The following is a 25160-nucleotide window of genomic DNA, read 5'->3' on the forward strand; positions in this document are numbered from 1 at the left end:
ACTGAGGGCTGTAGCAGAGTGTGTAGGGTTATGCCTGCAGGGACTGCCCCATAGGCGTGGTGAAGTTTTTTCCTGCCTAATGTCCTACTCCTGTAGGGGGCAGCATAACCCAAAGGTCAAGAAGAAATGAAGCTGCGTCTGAAAATGAACGATACAGAAAACCTGTTGATCCTGCCAAAAATCTTGTGAGCTGAAACATTCCTGTTCTCTCTGCTTGTGCTGCACTGTTATCAGTTACATTGCTCCCAGCTATTTCCCTGGACTACCATACACCCCCTTCCCCTTTGTTATAGAGTAATCTTTGTGATGTAGGAACGCTGAACCTTATGCGGATGCGTTTTTAAAGTGATGGGTGGTTTGTGGTCCTAGAGGCTGCTCACCAGCAACTGTGGGGTCTTGCTGGACCCCCAGAGGAGTTTGTTGAAGTTTTGAAAGGATGGGAACACCACGCCAGTTTGTACAGACTTTTGAAGGATTTTTATTTTGTAACATCCAACGTGTTACGGGGGCTTCATCAGGGCTAAAAACAAGATGATGCAGGTACTTTGATGGGATATTATAGAGAAAAGGGTAATGTGTTCTGTAGTCCTGTCCTAGTACAGGAAATGTGTCACCCTAGGGCAGGAAATGAGATACTGGCAGGTTTACCAGGTGAATATAAATTAAACACCTGTAAAAAAGAACTAATGCAGCCACCACATCTAAGGAATGGTAAGCTGCAAAATACATCTTTGTTCTTGGGTTTAGATAAGTTTTAGCACCTTCAAGTGATATTATATTTTTTATTATTTTTTTTGGGGGGGGGGGGGGTGTAATACTTACCTGCGATATTGATATTGCCCCTTACCATCTCTTTGGCATTCCCAGCAGCTGCTTAGGGATGGGAGTGGGTAGGCAAGTTAGTGGGACGCTTTTTTTTTATCTTATTGCAGAGAATGCATAAGGTTGGCCATATACAGAGTACATTTTTTTCTTGCAACCACGGGTTTCAGGAAAGAAATTTGCTTGATTCCCCCATCAACACAGATAGTGATGATGCGGGAATTGCTCCCGGCGGGGGAGGGGGAAGCCATTCCTATCGGGAGTAATCAGTGATTATTGCCAGTGGTATATCACTATAGTAGCCTCTAGCGATAATCGCGGGTAAAACCCAGCATTCTGGTTGCACCCAAGTATATTGATCGATCAACTTGGTACATTCAGCCTGCCCATACACAGTTCAAATATTGTCCGCTTCCTGCTGAACCGTGTATTGCCTGCCTTAGGGTAAAAAAAAAAAAAGTAGACTTCAGAACCACTTTCACCACTGCTAGCTTTAGGAGACTAGTTTACAGTGGAGTGAGGAATGTCCCACCTTGATACGGGTGCTCCATGCCTTCTTTTACCTCCATGGTATCGTCTGGCTGTAGTTGCAGAGACACATCTCCGACCGCCTCTACCAGTTCACTAAAGAAGTCGGCCAGCTGCGTGCAGCCCTGCAGTAGGATGTAGCGGTCCTGGCGGTTGGTGAAGTAGGAGTCGCTGAGGTTCGCTCTGGGAAAGAACCAAAAATGACCAATGAAGGAAGATGCATTACCAGTAAAGACAGCAAACCATACAATATTAAAATGGTTGTAAAGGCTGTTTTTTTTTTTTACCCTAACTTGACCCCCCTCCAGGCCTTTTCTGGCATTTTTTGTTTGCATTTAACAATTAGTATTTTTTATTGCTAGAAAATTACTTAGAACCCCCAAACATTATATATATTTTTTCAGAGCAGAGGTGGGTATTGCAATTTTTATATCACACTGTATTTGCACAGAATTTTTTCAAACGCAATTTTTTTTGGGGGGGGGGGGGGGGATGGGATTTTTTACTTACTGTAAAATCCATTTCTCTGATGTTCATTAAAGGTCACAGCTCCTGATATTCATAACCATTGGGTTATACTGCCCCTACAGGAGTAGGACACTAGGCAGAAAAAAAGTCTGGCTACGCCTATGGGCAGTCCCAGGGGGTATACTCCCTCTTTCTGCTAAAGGTACTCATTTTTTTCTGTCTAGTCATGAGTAAGGACCTAGTTACCTAGTTCCTTGCTGGGGTCTCTGGTCCTGGCAAATTTTTTCTTTTTAGATAGATTTTTTTCTCTTGTTTTTTTCCTGTGAGATCTACAATCAACTGTCGGACTGGGATAATCCAGATCCAGTGGTAACAACAGTCTGGCCAGCGCGCGTGCGCAGACCTCAGCTCCACGCTAGGTCGGCCACGACATAGCCCCACTGGAGGGGGGCTGGTCTGCGAGTTAAAGGCCTTGCGAGGTCCAATTGGGTTATACTGCCCCCTACAGGAGTAGGACACTAGGCAGAAAAGAATTCTGGCTACATCCATGGGCAGTCCCAGGGGGTATACTTCCTCTCTCTGCTATAGCCACTCTGTTTAGTTACAAGCAGTGTCAGGAGAATTATAACTCCACAGAGGGGTGGGTGCTGTGTCCATCAATGCATATCAGAGAAATTGATTTTAGGGTAAGTCAAAAAATATAGATTTTTCCTACAATTTACCTGTAAAATCTATTTCTTGGAGTACATCATGGGACACAGAGCAGCCATATTCATTACTATCTGGGTTACACACCATCTATAGGTTAATAGACACTGGCAACCAATTAAGACAGGAAGACCCCCTCTATATAACCCCTCCTGTAAAGGAAGTACCTCAGTTTTGTAGCACGCACAGATCCAATCAGTGCATCCACCTTTTCATGTGTGGTCGCAGACGTGAAGGAATCATCCTCACTATCAGAGGATTCCAGGCGCATGGTTGCAGACCCAGCAGGGTGACCCACGTTCGCAGCGGCCGAATCAGATTAAGGATCTGATGAGACAGATGAAGCAAGGGAAGGTGGGGGCCGCTTTCTGCTAGGCTGTCGCCCGCAAGCCACCTCCACCTGGGACACAAGGGACTCCAGGACCGCCGTCAGTTCATGGATGGATGGTTGGGACCCGGAGGGCACCGCAGCCTCAAAGAGGGGATAAGGTGGAGAAATGTGCTCCAAAGACTCCATGAGTCACCAGGGGGACCCCACAAAAAGTGTAAAACACTGCTAAGGAACAACCCCCACCGCGCTGGCAGCACCACTCGGTCACCAGGCACAAAGCACCAAACGACCCTCAGCAGAGAGTGAGAGGACCCCACCAGCCTCACCACCCACAGAGACAAGCACCTGTAGCCACCAGGATAATCTGCACTACAAAGGCAACAATCAGGAAGTAAAATGATCTAGGAGTCAGCACCAGGGGATGAGGAGGGGCTACCACCGCCAAAATCACCAGCCAGCAGGAAGGAGGGGAACCCAGGGGCAAAATTTTGCCAGGACCAAAGATCCCAGCAAGGAAATAGGTCCTTACTCCTGACTAGGCAGAGTGGCTATAGTAGAGAAAGGGAGTATACCCCTGGGACTGCCCATGGGTGTAGCCAGAATTCTTTTCTGCCTATTGTCCTACTCCTTGTCCCTACGATCCCCCGATGTCCTCCGGCCGATGCCGGTGTTCTATCAGAATACCGGTACCTATCAGATTCTGCAAACAGAAGTGATGGCCGAGAAAACTTACTGCGCATGCATTCCAGCATGGGCGCTATGCGTTCCAATAGCTTTCCTAATGTAACAGAACACGAAGCAGCAGATATGTTCTTACAACCAGGCAACTCTTGAATTTCAGACTTTTTTTTGCAGTAAACTCACATTGTATACTGAAATAGACTATCTCACCGTGACCGAGTGAAATAATCTTTTTCACTATATAATCAGTTTGTCGCTAAGTAGTGCGGGGGGGGGCAAGATGGACGTCGCCATCTTCTACCTGCAGGTTACTTGCTACATTTACTACATTACAATAATAATAGAAATGTAATACTGTTATTCAGTCTTTAAGGTCAGTTTACTGGTAAAATAAATCTAAAATTCAAGACTTGCGTGGGTGTAAGATGTCTGCAGCTGCTTCGTGTTCTGTCACATTAGGAAAGCTATTGGAGCGCATATCGGCCATGTTGGAACGCAGTAAGTTTTTCTTTCTGAACGTCACTTCCGGTTGCAGAATCTGATAGATAGCGGTATTCTGATAGAACGCCGGCATCCGTCTTCCAAGTTCCCTTCCCTGCGAGCGACACAGGGGGGCAAAACCGGGCAGAAAATTAAAAAAAAGTACACAATAATATAATGTAATCTGTTAGGATTACATTACTGTATCAAACCATTTCACCTCAGTTTTGACCCTAGTGCTTTGTCCAGTGCACTGCCTGCACTTTTACTGTTTTATTCCTTTTATTTTTATTCATAATGTTTTATTAATAATTTATTCATTTAATTTATTAATTAATTTATTAACCTCCCTGGCGGTATGATTATTTCAGATTTTAGGTGCTGAAAGCGGTACCATTATTTTGCACGGAAATCTGCTCTGTACATTTTAAAACTCACCTTCCCCTGCAATCCCCTGCCGTCCTCCCGCTGTGTGCTCAGCCGATGCCGACATTTGTCTTCCGGTTCCCTTCCCTGCGAGCATTGCGACGTAGGGGGGTGAAAACCGGCGGCAATTTCAAAAATGTAATTACACCAAATGCCATGATACAAAGCTGTGATCCTAACGGATTACACTGTATCATGCCATTTCAACAACGTGACTTTTCCAGTGCCCTGCCTGTGCTTTCCAGTTCTTTGTGCCTGGAAAAAAGAGAACGACCATGGCGCCCAAAAAGCGTTCTTTTTGCGCAAAAGTGCTTTTAGACAAACTGGAAAACAGCGACAGCGAAACTGAGTTACTTGAAGAACTGAGTGATAGCGATTCGTGGGAAAATTCATCAGGTACGGAAAGTGACGACAGCGACGATTCTGATGTCTCTTTCTGGCACATCGCTCTGTTGGAAATTCTGAAGAATCATCAGAATCGCCGCTGTCGTCACTTTCCGTACCTGATGATGAATTTTTTGCTATCGCTCAGTTCTTCAAGTAACTCCGTTTCGCTGTCGCCGTTTTCCAGTTCGTCTAAAAGCACTTTTGCGCAAAAAACGCTTTTTGGATGCCAAAATTTTCCAGGCACAAAGCACTGGAAAAGCACTGGCAGGGCACTGGAAAAGTATCCAGGTGCAATCCTGTGCTGAAGTGGCATGACACAGTGTGATCTGTTAGAATCACAGCTTTGTTTCATCTCATTTGTGTATTTACACTTTTGAATTTGCCGCCGGTTCCTCTCCCCTGCGTCGCAACGCTCGCAGGAAAGAGAACTGGAAGGCAAGTGCCGGCAATCGGCCGTGCACAGAGCAGGGAGAGAGTGCGAGGACGCCGGGGAGGACAGCGGGGGATCGCAGGGAAGGTGAGTAACATTGTGGGGTAATCCCAAGTGTGCCTCGGGGTAACCGCTTTTGGTACTGCAAATTAGCCCCGAGCCACACTCGGGAATACCGCCAGGGGAGCTAATAATTTTCATACGCTTTTACTGTTTTATTCCTAAGAATTAAAGGCCTACAATATAAAATAACAGATTTCCATACAAAACAATGTACTGCTTTGACATTCAAAAATACTGACATAATCAGACCGCCAGGGAGGTTAAGGGTGTGCATATTTTTAGAATATATTATGAGCAAAGAGATAAAACTTACTGTAAAAGCAGAAACAAAATTCAATGTGTGTTGTTTGGAAGTCTTGTAAGGGCATGTGAGCAAAAACAAAGTGATGTGCCATATAGGAGGAGGTATGGCCACATTAGCAGGAAGAAACAGTTTAGAAATTCAAATGGTAAAGTAATTTCTCAACTCTTTTCCTTGAGATGACAAATCCCTTCTCAGGGTAACATTTGCATTGAAAGGAAAACAATTCAGGTGACGTTTACCTGAGAATACTATCTGCCTAACTGTTAAGAGAGATTTCCCCTCACTGCCCCGTCCTTTAGACACAACAGGAAGAAAGAGGAAATATTTCCAAAGTGAGGGAGATCCCCTCTTAGTTGACCTTAAAACAGACGCCTCCACTGTAAGATTTCCCTTTTTGAAACTTTTCTTTTGACAACTCAAAATGTTGGATCACTTTCAGTTCCAGTGTCAGTGACACCAGGACATGTGCAGTCTATCTCCTCTCCCTGTCCCCCACTGGAAGGTTTCCCTTCTGATTTCATTTTTTAAAGTTTGGATTTTCCCTAGTTTTTTGGCCCAGATACACTGTATTACCAAAAGCAAGATCCAGAAAGACATGGATGAGTGAGTTTGGGGTGGAGGAACTTGACTGTCCAGCACAGAGTCCTGACCTCAACCTGATAGAAAACTTTTGGAATGAATTAGAGCGCAGACTGTGAGCCAGGCCTTCTTGTCCACATCAGTGCCTGACCTCACAAATGCACTTCTGGAAGAATGGTCAAACATTCCCATAGACACACTCCTAAACCTTGTGGACGGCCTTCCCAGAAGAGTTGAAGCTGTTATAGCTGCAAAGGGTGGGCCAACTCAATAATGAACCCTACGGACTAAGACTGGGTTGCTATTAAAGTTTTTGTGTGTGTGTAAAGGCAGATGTCCCAATACTTTTGACAATATAGTGTACATCCGTTCCCTGGAGTGAGTTTCCTCAGAGGGCCAGAGTATTACTTCCAGATCTGTGCAGTCATCCACTATGAGACTTCCTGTAATATAGACAGCCCACTGCTGCTCTCTCTCCTTGTGCAGGGTGAATGGTCTGATCTCCACCCCTGACGAGTTCCTCCCACAGGTCTGTAATGCGTGCGGCCTGCTGGGTCCCTCCAACAGCTCTGCTCGCTCTCCTTGTGCAGGGTGACTGGTCTGATCTCCACCCCTGACGAGTCCCGCCCACAGGTATACAATGCATGCGGCCTGCTGGGTCCCTCCAACAGCTCTGCTCGCTCTCCTTGTGCAGGGTGACTGGTCTGATCTCCACCCCTGACGAGTTCCTCCCACAGGTCTGCAATGCTGGGTCCCTCCAACAGCTCTGCTCTCTCTCCTGGTGCAGGGTGACTGGCCTCATCTCCACCGTCTCCTGTAGTTTTCTGTAGTTGGTGGAGCCAGCTGGGCCCCTCCCACAGCTCTATTCTTTCTCCTCGTGCAGGGTGACTGGTCTTGTCTCCACCTTCCCCCCCCCCCCCCCCCCCCGAAGTTTTCAAGTTTTCTGCAGGCAGTATGTAGTGGGCGGAGCCTGCTGAGTCCCTCCCACAGCTTTGCTGCACTAATATAATGAAACTTCCTTCAAATCTCCTTTATATAAATTAGGTGATCTCATGTTGATTATAGATCGTCTAAAACCAAAAGGTTTTGGAGAGAGTGGTGAGGGGTTAGAACCTGTGTCGGGTTTTTACTGATCATATCCCATCCCTCCCACAGCCTGCAGGACGACACACGGCCAGTGGTGACACCATGGATGGCATGTGGAGGAATAGCAAGCTCACCAGAAATAAATCCTCAATCTTCAGCTCAAGTCATAACTAGCAACATTCACACTGTTGAGTTGTCACTGGAAAAGGAAGGAGGGGGAATCCTCCAAAAGGGGATGGTCATAACTTTGGAGGCAGCCTGTAGTAGGTGGAGCCTGTTGGGCCCCACTGCTCTGCTCTCTCCTTGTGCAGGGGGACTGGTCTTGTCTCTGCCCCCTCCTGTAGTTTTCTGCAGGTAGCCTGCAGTGAGTGGGGCCTGGTGAATCCCACCCTCAGGTTTGCAAAGGGTGGGGCCTGCTGTGTCCCCTCCAATAGCTCTGCTCTCTCCTTGGGCTGGGTGGCTGATCTGGTCTCCGCCCCGCCTTTAGTTTTCTGTAGTGGGTGGAGCCTGATGGGCCCCTCCCACAGCTCTATATAGGCTACGTGCAGCACAATAATGTCATCACTGCTGTGATTACAAGGTAATAACTGGGATTGCAAAGACATTTGGTGTACAAAAAGTGGATTTATATCCTCAGTGGCTATTGAGGAACATATTTAAATGAAAGTTCTTGTGGAGAGGGTTTAGTACACCTGTCCGTTCTTATTGCTGCCTGTGCCCCCGTCAGGGAGATTCACCCTCTCACTCTGTCCTAGTTAACATTATCGAGAGTATATTTAGAGAAAATCCTAAATGTTGGGTTGACATCAAAGTACTAATAGAGGGGATATCTTCCCATGGGGATTCTAGTTTCCTGACTTTTGAGGAATTTCGTCTCATTTCCTGTTTTGGCTAAAGGATAGGAAGTGAGGAGAAATCTCCCCAATAGGACACAGATAAAAAAAAAAACTGACAGGGGTTATAACCCTTCCTCAACCCCTTGGTGCCAAAAGTATGCATTTATGTGGCCCTGTGTATACAACTCACCGTGTTGAGAACATGCTCCCTGCATTCTCCCAGCACGGAAGCCGGCGGGGATCGGTAAGCTAGTATGCATCGGGAACATTCCGATCATATGACCACCAATCACTGCGGTCACATGACCCGAACCCCCGCCTTCATTTCTAGGCTTTTATAACTTTTAAAAGGGCCAAGAGGCGGTCGGCGGGAAGGGGTTAAGCAGCCCATACATTATGCAATTTTCTTTCACTCCACCACGGGTGGAAGGAAAGAAAACCGATTGATTCCCTCCCGAACACAGGCAGTGTGGATGATGGGGGTCCCTCCAGCAGTGCTATTGTGTTCTGCCAGCAGGGAGCCTTCCCCACTGGCAGAACACAAAGATCACTGCTGGCAACTATAGCCACCGGCAGTGAGCGCATGAAAAAAAATCTGACTGGCTGGCTGGTTGTACTGTAGTCGATCGATGGATCCATGGAGGAAAACAAAGGACTAAAAAAGAAAACGAATGAAGAACTGGTAAGCTGCAATATTTTACATTTTTTGTTCTTGGGTTTAGATAGGCTTTAACCACTTAAGCCCCGGAGGATTTGGCTGCTAAAAGAGCAGAGGGTTTTTTGCGATTTTTTACTGCGTGACTTTAACGGACAATTGCGCGGTCGTGCGACACTATACCTAAACGAATTTGACGTCCTTTTTTTCCCACAAACAGAGCTTTCTTTTGGTGGTATTTGATCACCTGTGCGATTTTTTGATCATGCGCTATAAACAAAAAATAGCGCCAATTTTGCAAAAATAACAATATTTTTCAAATTTTTTTATGTGAAATTCCCCCCAAAAAAAATGTAAAAATCAAAATTTTTTAACATTTTCGGCCAATTTGTTTTATGCTACATGTGTTTGGTAAAAAAATTTGCAAAAAACTTATTTTGATTGGTTTGCGCAAAAGTTATCGCGTTTACTAACAAAGGGAAAGATTTTTGTCATTTTTGGTGTTTTTTTTTAACGCGTAATGGCGGCGATCTGCGATTTTTTTTTCGGTACTGCGACATTGCGGCGGACAGATCGGACCCTTGACTGACATTTTTGACACTTTTGGGGTTACCAGCGACATTACTACAGTAATCAGTGCTATACATATGCACTGTTACTGCAAAAATGACACTGGCAGGGAAGGGGTTAACTGTATTGGACAGGGAGGGGTTAAGTGTGTCCTAGGGGCATGCTTCTAACTGTATAGGTACATGGCTATTGGTGTAAAAACAAAGATCAACGGTCCTACATAGTAGAACCGTCTGATCTTCATTTTTACACCAGGGAGAATGACGGGCGGCTTGTTTACATAAGCCGTCCGCCTTTCTCCCTTCACCGGAGCGATCGTAGTGTGACCGGCGGACATCGGGTCCGCCGGTCACACGCACGGACTTGTCAGTGAACGAGCCGCGGCAGGCGCGCGCCCGCCAGCAATTGGCTCTCAAGTCAGTGACAGGCGAGTGACGTATCCATACGTCACTCTGCCTGGCCGGGGCTGACCGCCGCAGTATATAGTCGTGCGGCGGTCGGCAACCGGTTAAAGTGGTTGTAAACCTCAGACATGAAATATGAACAAAATATATCCCTCTATATAGTTTCCATGCATGCTGGTTTTCCACTCTTGGACCTCGAGCACAGCTCTTATTTCTGATTTATATATCACTTAAGGAATATTTGTTGAGTGTATTGTAACATATACTTATTGTTGTTCTTTTATCCATCTAGAAGTATTAAAGAGGAAGTAAACCCTCCTCTGCAAGTTGTACCTATAGGTAAGCCTATGATAAGGCTTACCTATAGGTACTGTAAATATCTCCTAAACATGCACCGTTTAGGAGATATTTACCTTACATGCAGCCAGTGACGTCACTGGCGCATGCGCTCTGAAGGAACGGCCGCTGGTGCTGTTCCTTCAGAGCCCCGTGCCGTGACCGTCCGCTCCTGCGCGCGTGCGCGGGAGTGACGTCACCGCGGCTCCGGCCAATCAGATGGCCGGATGCCGCGATCCCGGAAGACGGGCGACTGGACATGTCGCCCGTCATAGAGGTAAGCGGGCGGCACGGCGGGGGCTCGTTCTAAGGTAAGTATTTCATAATGAGCTAGTATGCGATGCATACTAGCTCATTATGTGTTTCTCTTGCAGGGTGAAAAAAAAAAATGTGAGTTTACAACCTCTTTAAGTAAGCTCCTGAAGAAGCGAAGTATTGGGCTTCAATCATTGATGCTGACCGATTCTGCTAGGAATCATCACAGGGCTCCTGGCTCACCAGCTGGCCCTGGTCCAGCGACATTTGGTTAGACACTCAATTACAATAGTCAGATTTTTTATATGGTTTTATATCACAATGTAAATTTTGTTCTGAATAAACTAAATATTGATTTCATAATTGGTGCCTATAAACTTCATGTTTTTCCAATACCTACATATTCCTCTATAGTGTGTTCTTGTCTCAGTTCAGAGCACTAAATTTGATTTCTGTCTGCTGCCTCCAGTGCTGCCTCCAGCAGAGTCACTTCTCACAAGTTTTCCTGACACCAAGAAAAAAAGGTGATGGGGTAGGGAGCTCCAGCACCCAGCCTGTGATTGACAGCCTCAGCTGTTCCTGTGTAAAGAAGGGTGTTCCCCTTCCCTTCCAATCAGCATTAGCATTCAGAGAGTGCAACTTCAGCTCTCGGCTCCTCAGACAAGCTGTATAAATTCTGGACTTTAAACGGCTGTAGAGAAGAGAATATCACGGATAAAACAGGTACAACTTATGTAGGAGGATTTGTTTCATCTCTGTATATCACCTGAGGCCAGTTACTTCACTGGGTATATGGAAGGGTTTACAACCACTTTAAAGTGGTTGCAAAGGCAAAACGTTTTCTTTCCCCTTAATGCATTCTCCGCATTAAGGGGGAAAAAAACATTCCTCCCTTCCCCCCATTATACTTACCTTAGCCCCGATCTCGATCCAGTGATGTGTACGAGAGAAGAGGCTCTCCTGGCTCCCTTACTGCTCATTGGCTCAGAGATAACAGCAGGAGCCATTGGTTTCTGCTGCTGTCAATCACAGACAGTGAGCAGGGAGTGGGGGGGGGGGGGGACACACAGTGGGGCTTGGGAGTGAGCACGTCTGAGTGCCCCCATAGCAAGTGGCTTGCTATGGGGGCACTCATCGCAGGGGAAGGGGTCAGGAGCATCAGCGGGGGAACCCCAGAAAAGGAGGATCGAGGCTGTTCTGTGAAAAACCATTACACAGAGCAGGTAAGTATGACATGTCTATTAATTTACAAAAAAAAACAACAACATGAGGATTTTAATCACTTTAGGGCAATACTGGAAATACTGGATTAGCTAGAACGCCAGCATGGGTTCTTTCCTTTGACAGGTTGCCTTTAAGGTAAGAGGAAAAATCTGGGTCGAATTTTGGGTAATGCTGGGAAATGATTACATAAGAGTCCTGTAATACAATATGTTCTAAAATTAGGATACTTCTGCATATTACCTGCGTGCTTCTACTTGTTACTGTTAATAAGGGTGTTGCCGAATATTTCTAATCTGTTTATTTTATGGCTGCCGCTAAAAGCAATTCATTACATGGAATTTATTATCTAAAAGGATAATTAGAAACATGTTCAAAGGATGAGAGCATTGCATTCTGGGTCATGTGAGGTTGTAAACATGTTAACTGCTGAAGGCCAAGCAAAAAGCTTAAAGGCGATGTACAGCCAAAGCTTGTTTGGCTGTACATCTCCTATGGATCACAGGAGTGCAGTTTGTTCTTATATACTGTATACGTTTAATCTGCTCTTCTGAGTAGGGGGCATGCCAATTGTTCTGTGATTAGTTGCAGCACACTCTGATCAGCGGGTGCCAGCCAATGGATGACAGCTGGCACTCGCTAATCGGCACGGAGGAAGACAGGACAGAGCTCTGTCAATGTAAACAATGCAGAGCTCTGTCCTGTCAGTAGGGATGTGCCAGTTTTTGTTTCCCTGCAAAGCACATCCCTTAGGCCCCTTTCACACTTATGCGACGCGATTTTACAGCGATTTTGACGCGACTTTGCTGCTATTTTGAAAGCAATGGCTATGGCTCAAAACGCAATCAAATCGTGGCAAAGTAGTGCAGGAACTACTCTGAAGTCAGTGCGACTTCAAAACGCACTGATATGAATGGGGCTCATTGAAAATAATGGAAAACGACTTGTCATGCGATTTTGCGGTCCAAAATCGCGGGACAAGTCGCACTAGTTAAAGCACCACATAGTACAAAAACACTGGCTAGGCACACATTTAACCCTTTGATCGCCCCTGATGTTAACCCTTTCCCAGCCAGTGTTATTAGTACAGTGACTGTATAGGTGTCACTGCTCCCCACAAAATGTCAGTTAGTGTCTAATTGTCCTGAAGGGGGGGTACTACGCTTCCGGGGTACAATTAGGGATGCACCGATTCGACTTTTTTGGACCCGATACCGATATCTGGTGTTGTGAAATCGCTGATACCGGAACCGATCCGGAGCTACACACAAAGCAAGCAGCTGCAGTACAGAGCAAAGCCGCTGCTTCATGTGTACGGCTCCTCCATTCACAGGCGGAGTGCATCTGATATAACTCCGCCTGTGAGCCGGGACTATACAGGAAGTAGCGGCTCCCATCCCATACTACTACTACACCAAGTAAGGGATGGCTGAGCCGTTACTAAGCAAAAACCGGATCGGTCAATGTTACCGATCCCCCGATCCAGCTATAATGGCCATATCGGCGCCGATATCCGATCCGAATACAGGAAGTAGCGGCTCCCATCCCATACTACTACTGCACCTAGTAAGGGATGGCTGAGCCGTTACTAAGCAAAAACCAGATCGGCCAGTGGATCGGTCAATGTTACCGATCCCCCGATCCAGCTATAATGGCCATATTGGCGCCGATATCCGATCCGAATATCGGATCGGTGCATCCCTAGGTACAATAGGTATAAAACTTAAAGCGGTAGTATCCCGCTTTTTGACACTTTTACCTACAGGTAAGCCTATAATAAGGCTTACCTGTAGGTACAATTAATATCTCCTAAACCGGCACGGTTTAGGAGATATTTGCAGTGCATGCAGCCGCTCACGCGAGCGGCGCATGCGCTCTGAAGGTCCGGGGGGACCTTCAGTTTTCCTTGCCGGGAGCTTGCCGGAAAATCACTCCCGGGCGCATGCGCGGGAGTGACGTCATCCCGGCTCCGGCCAATCACAGCGCCGGAGCCGTCAAACCCGGAAGAGACGCTGAGGGATCATGGCAGCACCCGCAGCGATGTCCGGGGGTCCGTGTCGGGGCTTCATTCTAAGGTAAGTAATACATAATGAGCTAGTATGCGATACATACTAGCTCATTATGCCTTTGTCTTGCAGGGTTTTTTTTGTTAGCGTTTTTGGGTTTACAACCGCTTTAACACCAGATGCAATTTATTTATCCTTGCACATAAGCACCTTCCATAAGTTATTTACTGGAGCACAATTTTATATACTCACCTTGGATGAATTATCTATTTGAATATCATATTTGTCAATTTTATGCTGTATTTGATGATTTAAGTTTTATACCTACTGTACCCTGGAAGTGCAGTAACCCCCCCCCCCCTTCTTCTATGTTTTAGTCGACTGCCTAGGTACCGGTTTTTGTACTTGCAGCATCAGGGGTACTTACCTTTTTTTATATCCTATAATTTATTTAGTTGATTCCCCTGATAGCGCAAGAATCACATTTACATTTATTAACCACTTTACCACCGGAGGATTTTGCTGTCTTACGTCTGGGCCACTTTTTGCGATTCGGCGTTGTGCGACTTTAACTGACAATTGCGCGGTCGTGCGATGCTGTACCCAAACAAAATTTACGTCCTTTTTTTCCCACAAACAGAGCTTTTTTTGGTGGTATTTGATCACCTGTGCGCTTTTAACTTTTTGCGCTATAAACAAAAAAAGAGCGTTTATTTTGAAAAAATAACAATATTTTTAACATTTTTTTATATGAAATTCCCCCCCACAAAAATGTAAAAATCTAATTTTTTTAAAATTTTTGGCCAATTTGTTTTCTGCTACCTATGTTCGGTAAAAAAAAATCATGATAAGCGTATTTTGATTGGTTTGCGCAAAAGTTATTGCGTTTACTAACTATGGGAAAGATTTCTGTCATTTTTGGGGGTTTTTTTTTTTTAACGCGTAATGGCGGCGATCTGCGATTTTTTTTGCGGGACCGCGACATTGCGGCGGACAGATCGGACCCTTGACTGACATTTTTGACACTTTTGGGGGTACCAGTGACATTACTACAGAAATCAGTGCTATAAATATGCACTGTTACTGTAAAAATGACACTGGCAGGGAAGGGGTTCATTTTATTGGAGAGGGAGGGGTTAATGTATGCCTGGTGCTTACTGACGTGTGGGGGGGGGAGGTAACTATGTGACACAAGGACAGATCGCAGGTTGAGCTATGCTGCACACTCTGATCTGTCACTCCCTGTCACTTAGGAGAGCCGCCCGCTCTGTTTACACAGGCGGGCGGATCTCCTCACTCGATTCCCCGACGATCTGACTGAAAACAGCGGGAGCGCGCCTACAGGGGGAGGAGTCCAGCGACGTAGGTCTACGTCGCTGGATGGGAACGAGCCACATTGCTGTAGTAGCAGCAATGTGACTAGAGGTAAAGTGGTTAATATCGCAGTCCTGCTATAAAAGAAAGCTCTATTTGTGGGACAAAAACTACATACATTTTGTTTTGGTACAGTGTCGCATGACCATGCAATTGTCAGGTAAATGAACGCAGTGCCGTATCGCAAAAAAAGGTCTGGTCACGAATGGGGGTAAATGATCTGGAGGTCAAGTGGTTAACCTTCATCTGAAATACACAATGTACGATGTCTAACCTTTGAACCGTCCAGTCTGCCATAGGATTTGTAAATCGTGTTACCAGACTTGATTGAGGCACCAGAGGTCCTGTAATTACAGCACAGCTTAGTCCTGGACACAACAGCTCACTGATTGGACAATGAAGGCGCAGACGCACACTGATGAGTCAATCTCACACTGCTTTCTAATCTTTTCAAGACAATCTGAGCTTTGCCCATACAGGAAAAAAAGATTAGATTGTAAGCTCCTCTGAGCAGGGCCCTCTTAAGTGGGGTACACACTAGTAGAAAATCTGCCGAAAATTCCCGTCCGAGGTAAAATTGTACGATTTTCGGCTAGTGTGTACACAACTTTCAGCAGCCGATGCCGACATTTTAAACTAAAAAAAACGGAGGGACAAACACCAAAATTGTTATCGTCCGTCCCCAGACGACCAATTTTCGATTAATGTGTATGCAGTACGTCCGTGAAAAATCGGATATGAAAGACCGCGCATGATCTGAAGTTGCTGACGACCCGGAAGTCTAGGAACAAATGTCCCAAAAAAAAAAAAATAAAAAAATCGGACGAGAAATTTCATGAACATTTATGCACTGTCTACTAAAAACTATTATGACCGCTGAGCAAGAGAGAGAAAAATCGGAGGATATGTGTACGAGCCTTTAACCCTCTTGTATTTTATTATAACTGTATTGTCTCCCTTTTACATTGTAAAGCACTGTGTAAACTGTCGGCTCTATATAAATCCTGTGTAATAATAATATTAAGATTTACTTAAAGTGGCATATTAACTAGTATATGTACTTGCGGCGGTCAGCCTCTCACAGGCAAAGTGACGTATGGGTACGTCACTAGCCTGTGAGGCTCTGGGGAGCGAGCGAGCGCGCGCCGCAGGAGGCGCGCTCCCCGCTCCGTCACGGCCCCCCCCGCGCGTGTGCCCGGCGGACTCGATGTCCCCCGGGCACTCGCGATCGTCCGTGACAGTGGGAGAAAGGCAGGCGGCTAATGTAAACAAGCCGCCTGTCATTCTCCCCTGAGTAAGAACAATGATCACAGGGTTCTACTATGTAGGACCGTTGATCACTGTTCCTACACTTCAAGCCACAGCCAATCACAGTAAGAATCACGCCCCTAGGGACACACATAACCCCTCCCTCTCAAATAAAGTTAACCCCTTCACTACCAGTGTCATTATTACAGTAACAGTGCATATGTTTAGCACTGATTACTGTAGTAATGTCACTGGTACCCCCAAAAGTGTCAAAAATGTCAGTCAAGGGTCCGATCTGTCCGCCGCAATGTCGCAGTCCCGCAAAAAAAAAATCACAGATCGCCGCCATTACGCGTTAAAAAAAAAAAACAACAAAAATGACAAAAATCTTTCCCTTTGTTAGTAAACGCAATAACTTTTGCGCAAACCAATCAAAATACGCTTGTTGCGATTTTTTTGCCAAAAATATGTAGCATAAAACAAATTGGCCTAAAATGTTAAAAAATTTAGATTTTTACATTTTTTTTTGGAATTTCATATTAAAAAATGTGAAAAATATTGTTATTTTTGCAAAATTTACGCTATTTTTTTGTTTATAGCGCATGATCAAAAAATCGCACAGGTGATCAAATACCACCAAAAGAAAGCTCTGTTTGTGGGGAAAAAAGAACGCCAAATTTGTTTAGGTACAGCGTCGCACGACCGCGCAATTGTCCGTTAAAGTCACGCAGTGCCGAATTGCAAAATACCCCCTGGTCAGGAAGGGGGTAAAATCTTCCGGGGCTTAAGTGGTTAAGCCCATGACCAAAATGTCAGATATTGCAGCTTACCAATCATTAGATGTGGCGGCTGCATTCATTTTCTTTTTTAGGCTGTTTTCACCTGGTGATCCGGCCAGTAACACACCTCCTGTATTAGAGACCCCCCTCCACTCCCAACTCTGGATGAAGGAGCACAAGGGGCACCTTTTTGACAGCAGCATTGTCAGTCTGGGGAAGGGGAATGTTGGATGGACTAGCAGATTTAAACACACTAACAAACTAAAGCCAAACCCCAGCTCATTCTTTGTAATCATTTACAGCGACCTTTTTTTTATTATTTCTTTCGGGACAAAGGTTTTGCATGAATAAATAAAAGCTGATCATTGTAAGCACCCCTGTCAGCGGTAAATGGTTTGTATTATCCTTGTAAATTAATACATCTGGAAGACAGTTAGTTCTTTTGAAAAATACCAGACTTACTGGCTGGATCACCAGATAAAAACAGAAGTAAAAGCCTAATTTGGCTGTCACATCTAAGAATTGGCCAGCAGCAATGTAATAAATGTTTGCTTTTGGGGTTTAATACAGCTTTAAAAAGTTAGAATGGTAGGTCAAAGTGACTGCGTCTTCTGATAGATCTCCCTCCCCCAGCAAGTTAAATTCGGCAATCTACCCTTCCAACTCTTTCAGAGCCCTTGCTCTATTAATTTACAGAAACATGGCTCCTGGGAAGGGGGGGGGGGGAGCATATAACTACCCTCATGTGACAGTAATCAGGCCTGAGCGGCCAATCACCAGTTCCAAATGCTCAAATGTTGGGGGGGGGGGGCATCATTCACACGAGTAAGCTCCAACACCATCTGCAAACCAAGCTTTCCTCTGGTGGACTCATGCATGAAGGGGGTGGCAAGGAAGCACAGCTTGCTGGGGGGGGGGGGCATCAGGAGACAGCATCCCTTTGCTGTCCACACAGCCGCCTATAGCAATAAATACACAATACTTTCCCGATTGAAGGAGCACGTGTCTCACTTCTCCCACCGGGCAGTACTGGGTCCTTCAGTGACCAATCACCAGCCCCGAGCTCTGTCACATGGTTCCGGGAGACAGTCCTCTGACTATAGCACCCTGGAGCTTAGCCTGGGCTTCTCTATGCTCTCACAGGTAAATAGGACAGCCAAAGGAACAAATACAGGGCGAGTATAAGAAGCTGAGGATGGTGGAGGGGGGATGGCAGCGGCATTTTGGTAAACCTCTTTCTTTGTCTTCCAATCACATTCAGCACTGGGCACTGCAGTGATTGGCATAGTGTGGGCCCTCCCTCTCCTCCTTATACTTACCAGCTCTCTGCAATTGTATTGCACAGGGCGGTCCCTTACCTTCTCTTCTAGAGTCTCCCCGCCAGTGCTGTCCACTCCTCCTTCCGAGTGTCCCCTCAGCAAGCCGGCTGCTGAGTGGGCACCCATGTGAATGTGCTCCTGAGCTGGGCTATGTGCGTCCAAAGACACACAGCGCAGCTCTGACATGCCCCCAGCTCCCTCCTCACAGGATTTGACTGACAGCAGCAGGAGCCAATGGCGTATTTTTTACCCTAATGCATAGACTTTAGAACCACTTTAAAGCGGAGTTCCACCCTGGGAAAGTGTCAGGGCTAGTACATTCCACAATGGATAGCCTCTGATCTGTCCCGGATTGCACTTACCTTTTAGAATACTTACCTTGAAAATGTATTGTCCAGCGCTGCCATCTCAGGTGTGGGCAGCTTAAAGCCAGCGCGATCCTATTCTGCGTCCTCTTCCGTCTTCTTCGGTCCCACGATGCACTGCACCGGCCCCGCCGTCACTTCCGGTGCCGCAGCGTCTTCCCTGCACAGCTTCTGGGCATGCCCAGAAGCTGTTTAGCAGGGTATGACGGCGCCTGCACCGGAACGGACGTCGGGGGCCGGTGCAGGCGCATTGATTCCTGGGAGCGATGACGTTCAGCTCCCAGGAATCATTGCAAAGCCAGCAAGTGACGAATCATGTGGCCGCCGAGGGGAGGAAGAGGAAGTAAGGCGAGTATATTTTCTTCTAAACAAGGTAAGTAAAAAAAAAAAAAAAAAAAAAAATTGCGATTATCCATTTGTTTTTCAGGTGACCCGGAGCAAGAAGATGGAGGTAAGTATAATTTTAGGGTGGAACTCCGCTTTTATGAGTTTTAAAGTGAACCTGTCACCATACAAGATGGCCTGAAAAAGTACAGGCAATGGGGTTGATTTACTAAAACTGGAGAGTGCCAAACCTGGTGCATGGTAGCCAATCAGCTTCTAATTTCAGCTTGTTCAATTAATCTTTGAAAAAAAAACATGGAAGCTGATTGGTTTCTATGCATAGCTACACCAGATTATGCACTCTCCAGTTTTAGTAAATCTCCCCCAATATATTTATCTTGCGTCAGCGGCCCGAGTGCTTAAGGCTGCCACTTCACTAAACCCCGGCCACTGCAGGTATTCAGCACTTCCAGGTGGGTCAAATACCTGCTCCCCAGCCACACATGGTGGTTCCTTCCTGCCCTGTAGTATGTATGAGCTGATGGGAGAAACTACAGCATGTGACGGGGGTATTTAAAACACCAAGAAGAGTGGAAAACTTGAAATAAACAGCGATCAGCAAAGTGGTGGTTTATCAATACATGGGCCTCCAGAAAGATAAGTATACTGCGTCTTCTTTTACAGGCCACCTTGTTGGTAGATGTGACCCAAAATAGTAGCATAAACTTCAGACTCAAGTATAGTCTGAAGAAGCCCTGATAGGTGGTGAACCTCTAGTCTCCGCCTATTTACTGCTTCAACCAATTACCATGCCAGTGTTCCTTCTGTTCTGTATCTGGTGCGCTTACCCACTAAGGATGACGTTGTCATCAAACAGGTAGACCTTCATGTGCTGCAGGCCGATGGTCTCATTAAACCTCTCCGGTGTCAGCGCTCGCAGGAGGCCACGCAAGTTCGGCGTATGGAAGAGGGACACGCGCACTCTGTCCGTGTATTTACGCAGTAGAGGGAGCAACATGCTGCGGGAATTCTTCTTACCTGTAATTGAAATTTCACAGAAAGTTTAATAAAAAATGACTCCGTTCAACCGCTTGAAATGACAGACCTGAAATTTAAAGGACAACTCCACCTTTGAAACATTTTAACCACAATCTTTCTATAGGATTATATGTGCATGTATTTTAATTATGTTATATACCTGGAAATCTTTCCTTCTGTAGACATCCAAAAGCCCTGAGACTACTGCTGGGTGCCGCCATCTTGGATGTGATGTCAGCAGCTCCAACAGACTCAAGGGACACTCTATAGAATGCATCGCTAAATGGCAGACCGCGGTCTGGATCAGGCCATTGTCCCATCCGGACCCCCGTTTGCACCATTTTGAAGCCACTTCTTTCCTTTCCAGCCTCCGCTGCTGTCATTCTCAAAGCAGAGCGGAGATCAGGAGGCAGGACAGTACTGATGTGATGGCAGGAGGCACAGCAGCACTGGATAAGGAGCATGAGCTGCCCGAGTTAACTTTCCAGGTTAACCAGCAGGTGATTGGTCACTAGGACGCAGGGTGATCCTAGCAACCAATTACTTGCTGGCTAATATGAAAAGTTAATCGCCGGCAGCTCCCACTCCCGTACTCCATCCAGTGCTGTGTCTCCAGCACTCAGTCAAGAAGCGTCCTGCCTCCCGCTCTCTGCTCTGCCCAAGGTCGGTCATACACGATGGAAATTTTATTAATGCAACCACGGCATGCAGGAAAGAAATTTGCACGATTCCCCCATACACACAGACAGTGCTGACACTGACAGGAGAATAAGCCATTGTCTTCTCCTGGCGGCGGGGTGGGGGAAGCGTGCCCGCCAGGAGAAGAGGGTGATTATCGCTAACGGCTTACGATAATCAGAAGGGTATCCGGCAGGCTGGTTGTACCCAAACTGCTTGATTGATAAACTTGGTACATTCGACCTGCCCATTAACAGTTTGAATCTCGTGTGGTTCTGCAGAAACCGTATATCGCCGGCCTAAGGTAGGAGTGCGAAGGGGGGGGGGGGGGGGGGGCAAAGGAAACTATTGTAGGGAGGAGGGGGTGATGTGAAAGTGGGGCAGCACTATAAGGGGGGGATATAAAGTGGGGGGGTAGATGTAAAGGGGGCAGAGCACACTACTGTGGTTTGGGGGGGGGGGCAGTGCTCTGGGGAGAGGTGGTTAATGTTAAGAGGGGGTAAAGTGACAGGGAGGCAGTGCTGTGCGGGGATGTGAATGTGGGCAATGATGTGTATGTGGGGGGATGGGATGAATAAAGAGCGCACTACTGCGGGGAAGGGGGGTGTCCGGCTGTTGTGATGTAAAAGAGGGCAGTGCTGTACAGGGTCGGAGCGTTTATCAAAATTAAAGGGAAAATCTGATTTGCATGCACACATCAAAAGGAATTTATCAAAACGGGAGCAGCTGTGCATGGAAACCAATTGGCTTCTATCATATTTTCGAAGCTTAACCACTTCTGGACCGGAAGATTTTACCTCCTTAACGAGCAGGCCAATTTTTGCGATATAGCACTGCGTTATTTTGACTGACAATTGCGTGGTCGTGCAACGATGTTTCCAAATAAAATTGATGTCCTTTTTTTCCCCCACAAATAAGAGCTTTCTTTTGGTGGATTTGATCACCTGTGCGATTTTCATTTTTTCCACTATAAACAAAAAAAAGAGCGACAATGCTGAAAAAAATCTAATTTTTTCATTATTTTAGGCCAATATGTATTCTGCTACATATTTTTGGTAAAAAAAAAAAAAAGTGTATATTGATTGTGCAAAAGTTATCGCGTCCACAAACTAGGGGAAATTTATGTTATTTTTATTATTATTATTTTTCTTTTTTTTATTAGTAATAGCTGCGATCAGCGATTTTTAGTGGGACTGCGACATTGCAGGACGACAAATAACTGACATTTTTGACACTTTTGGAGGGACCAGTGACATTACTACAGTAATCAGTGCTAAAAATATGCACTGTTACTGTACTGACACTGGCAGTAAAGTGGTTAACACCAGAGGCGATCAAAGGGTTAAATGTGTCGAACTGTGTGGGGGATGGGCTTGCTGAATGAACACAGAGACCTGTGTTCCGAAATTAGAGGAACACAGGATCCCTGTGTTCATTACTGACAGAACAGCTGTCTGCTGTGTTCATTACTGACAGAACTGAGGTCTGCCGTGTTTTCAACGGCAGACCACCATTCTGTCTCCACAGGGAACGATCGCGAGTGCCTGGCGGACAACGCAGCCACCGGACCCACTGATTGGCTTCCCCCGTAGCCAACTAACGCATGCACCCGCCCCCATTAGCGGTCTGGCGAAACAACACACAGGTACGTCGTTTCTCAAGGTTAAGCAGACCTGCCGCAGTACAAGTACGGCGGCTGGTCGGAAAGTGGTTAACTGAACAAGCTGAAGATAAAGTTGATTGGTTGCCATGCACAGTTGCTCCACATTCTGTCTGCTCCAGTTTTGATAAATCCACCCTATTGTGTTAAATCATCAGAAACCTACTTGAAGGTGGACTTGTACTTTAAAGAGGTCGTGTCACACCACAAATGACATCACACTGATCACAGGCTGCGTGCCACCATCCTCTTATGTGATGAGAGAGTGTTTTCAGTGATTACCATCTGACTGCCTGTTATCACATCAGAGGGAGGTGCCATTAACCTGTTCCCTGGGGGCCGCCACTGACCCCGCGATCCTCGGGTGTAGTCCAACAGTATAGACACCTGCAGGTCTTCCGACTCCGTACTGCACAGCGCATCTTCTATACAGTCCACCTGGCAAGAGAAGATTACAGGAGTATTCTAAATGCCGCCCAACATGAAAACATTAAAATTCAACCCTAAAAATGCTGAAGTCTGAAACCTCCCTCCGGCTTTCCCTTGAGGCTCGGTTCACATATATGCGATGCGGGAAGGCTTGCAAATTCGCAGCCTGTTCCCGCATCGCACACGCACCCCCGGAAGTTCACACTGCCATATGCGATACGCTGGGGGTGTCAATGTAATCTTAACGACACCCCCAGTTTGATCGCATATCGCAGTGCGATCGTGCAGTTCGCACAGGATCGGATCGCACAAGTGTGAACCGCTGTGCGATCCGATCCTGATGCGGCTGCAAAAATGCCTCCTGTGCGTGTTTGCTGCGGGAGCGATGCGAATTTAGCCATACAGTTTGTATGGCTAAACTCGCACCGCACAGCTGATCGCATGTAATGTCGGAGCAGTGCGCTCCAACATTACATGCGAACCCCGCACACGCACAAGTGTGAACCGGGGCTAAGGCTCGGTTCACATATATGCGATGCGGGAAGGCTGCGAATTCGCAGCCTGTTCCCGCATCGCACACGCACCCCCGGCAGTTCACACTGCCATATGCGATACGCTGGGGGTGTCAATGTAATCTTAACGACACCCCCAGTTTGATCCCATATCGCAGTGCGATCGTGCAGTTCGCACAGGAGCGGATCGCACAAGTGTGAACCGCTGTGCGATCCGATCCTGATGCGGCTGCAAAAATGCCTCCTGTGCGTGTTTGCTGCGGGAGCGATGCGAATTTAGCCATACAGTTTGTATGGCTAAACTCGCACCGCACAGCTGATCGCATGTAATGTCGGAGCAGTGCGCTCCAACATTACATGCGAACCCCGCACACGCACAAGTGTGAACCGGGGCTAAACTCGCACCGCACAGCTGATCGCATGTAATGTCGGAGCAGTGCGCTCCAACATTACATGCGAACCCCGCACACGCACAAGTGTGAACCGGGGCTAAGGCTCGGTTCACATATATGCGATGCGGGAAGGCTGCGAATTCGCAGCCTGTTCCCGCATCGCACACGCACCCCCGGCAGTTCACACTGCCATATGCGATACGCTGGGGGTGTCAATGTAATCTTAACGACACCCCCAGTTTGATCGCATATCGCAGTGCGATCGTGCAGTTCGCACAGGAGCGGATCGCACAAGTGTGAACCGCTGTGCGATCCGATCCTGATGCGGCTGCAAAAATGCCTCCTGTGCGTGTTTGCTGCGGGTGCGATGCAAATTTAGCCATACAAACTGTATGGCTAAACTCGCACCGCACAGCTGATCGCATGTAATGTCGGAGCAGTGCGCTCCGATATTACATGCGAACCCCGCACACGCAGAAGTGTGAACCGGGGCTCAGTCTTGCACAGTTGTGCCGGTCCCTCTCCCGGACCGAAATTGATTACTCTGATTTCACTGCACACTTTCACTGCTCACATTGTGCATTAGCAGCAACAACCAGCATCATCTACCCAGGGGTCAGCAAGCCGTCTATTGCGATTGACCACGGGGAGCCGACAGGTGTATTGTGAACACGGCTCAGCCTCCCTCCAGCCTCTGCCACTCTCATGTTAACTGCAGAGCAGAGATTGGGAGGCAGCAAAGTGCTGGATGGAGGGCTGGAGTTGCCTCAGTGAGCAAGGCGGTCCTAGCAACCAATCACCAGCTTGATATTATGAACTCCAGCAGCCCTGGTCTTCCACCCTGCATTATGTTGTTGCCTGATCTACGCTCAGCTTTACACACGCTGGCAGGTAGGAAGTGCTACCTGCACAGTGTTGTGTGTATGGGGGGGGATCTGAAGGGGACAGAGTAGACATTGTTTGGGGAGGGGGGGCAGAAGACACTACAGGGAGGGGGATCGTGATGGGAAATGTACAGAGGACACTGCTTTGGGGGATGGGGAGGTAGAGGACCCTACTTTCAGGGAGCAGAGGACACTGCTATGGGGGGTAGAGGACACTAAGGTGTGTGTGTGGGGAGGGGGGGGGGTCGATGTGAAGGGAAGGAAAGGACACTGTTTTGCAGGTCGGTCGGGGGTGGTGAGCGGTGGTAAGGAGACTACTGGGGGGGGGGGGGGGCAGGGGACACTATTTTGGGTTTTGGGGGGGTGCAGGACATTACTGTGGGGGGGGAGGGGAGCAGACACTGCTATTGAGGGTGGCAGATACTACAGTGGGGGGGTGATGTGAATGGGGGCAGAGGGCACAGCATTAGGGGGTACAAGACACTATTGTGGGGGGAGGGGGGTAGAGGACACTACTTTGGACACCCTTGCTTTCTGTCCCAGGTGCCACCAGTCAGGGGAGACCTCCCCAAAGGGGATACA

The 25160-nt window shown here is 47.0% G+C and overlaps 1 protein-coding gene across 1 annotated transcript in view; it reads right to left on the reverse strand.

The window, feature by feature from the left end:
• PGS1 (phosphatidylglycerophosphate synthase 1) overlaps positions 1 to 25160 on the reverse strand; it is a 168584-nt gene that overhangs the window by 71916 nt on the left and 71508 nt on the right. The window contains exons 4-6 of the mRNA XM_082271494.1: positions 22712 to 22799; positions 19834 to 20023; positions 1355 to 1533 (exon numbers count right to left, since the gene is read on the reverse strand). Of these exons, the coding sequence (XP_082127620.1) occupies positions 1355 to 1533; positions 19834 to 20023; positions 22712 to 22799 (457 nt within the window). The remainder of the gene's footprint in view (positions 1 to 1354; positions 1534 to 19833; positions 20024 to 22711; positions 22800 to 25160) is intronic.

This window comes from Pelophylax lessonae (genome assembly GCF_965119305.1).
Source record: "Pelophylax lessonae genome assembly, chromosome: 11".
NCBI lineage: Eukaryota > Metazoa > Chordata > Amphibia > Anura > Ranidae > Pelophylax > Pelophylax lessonae.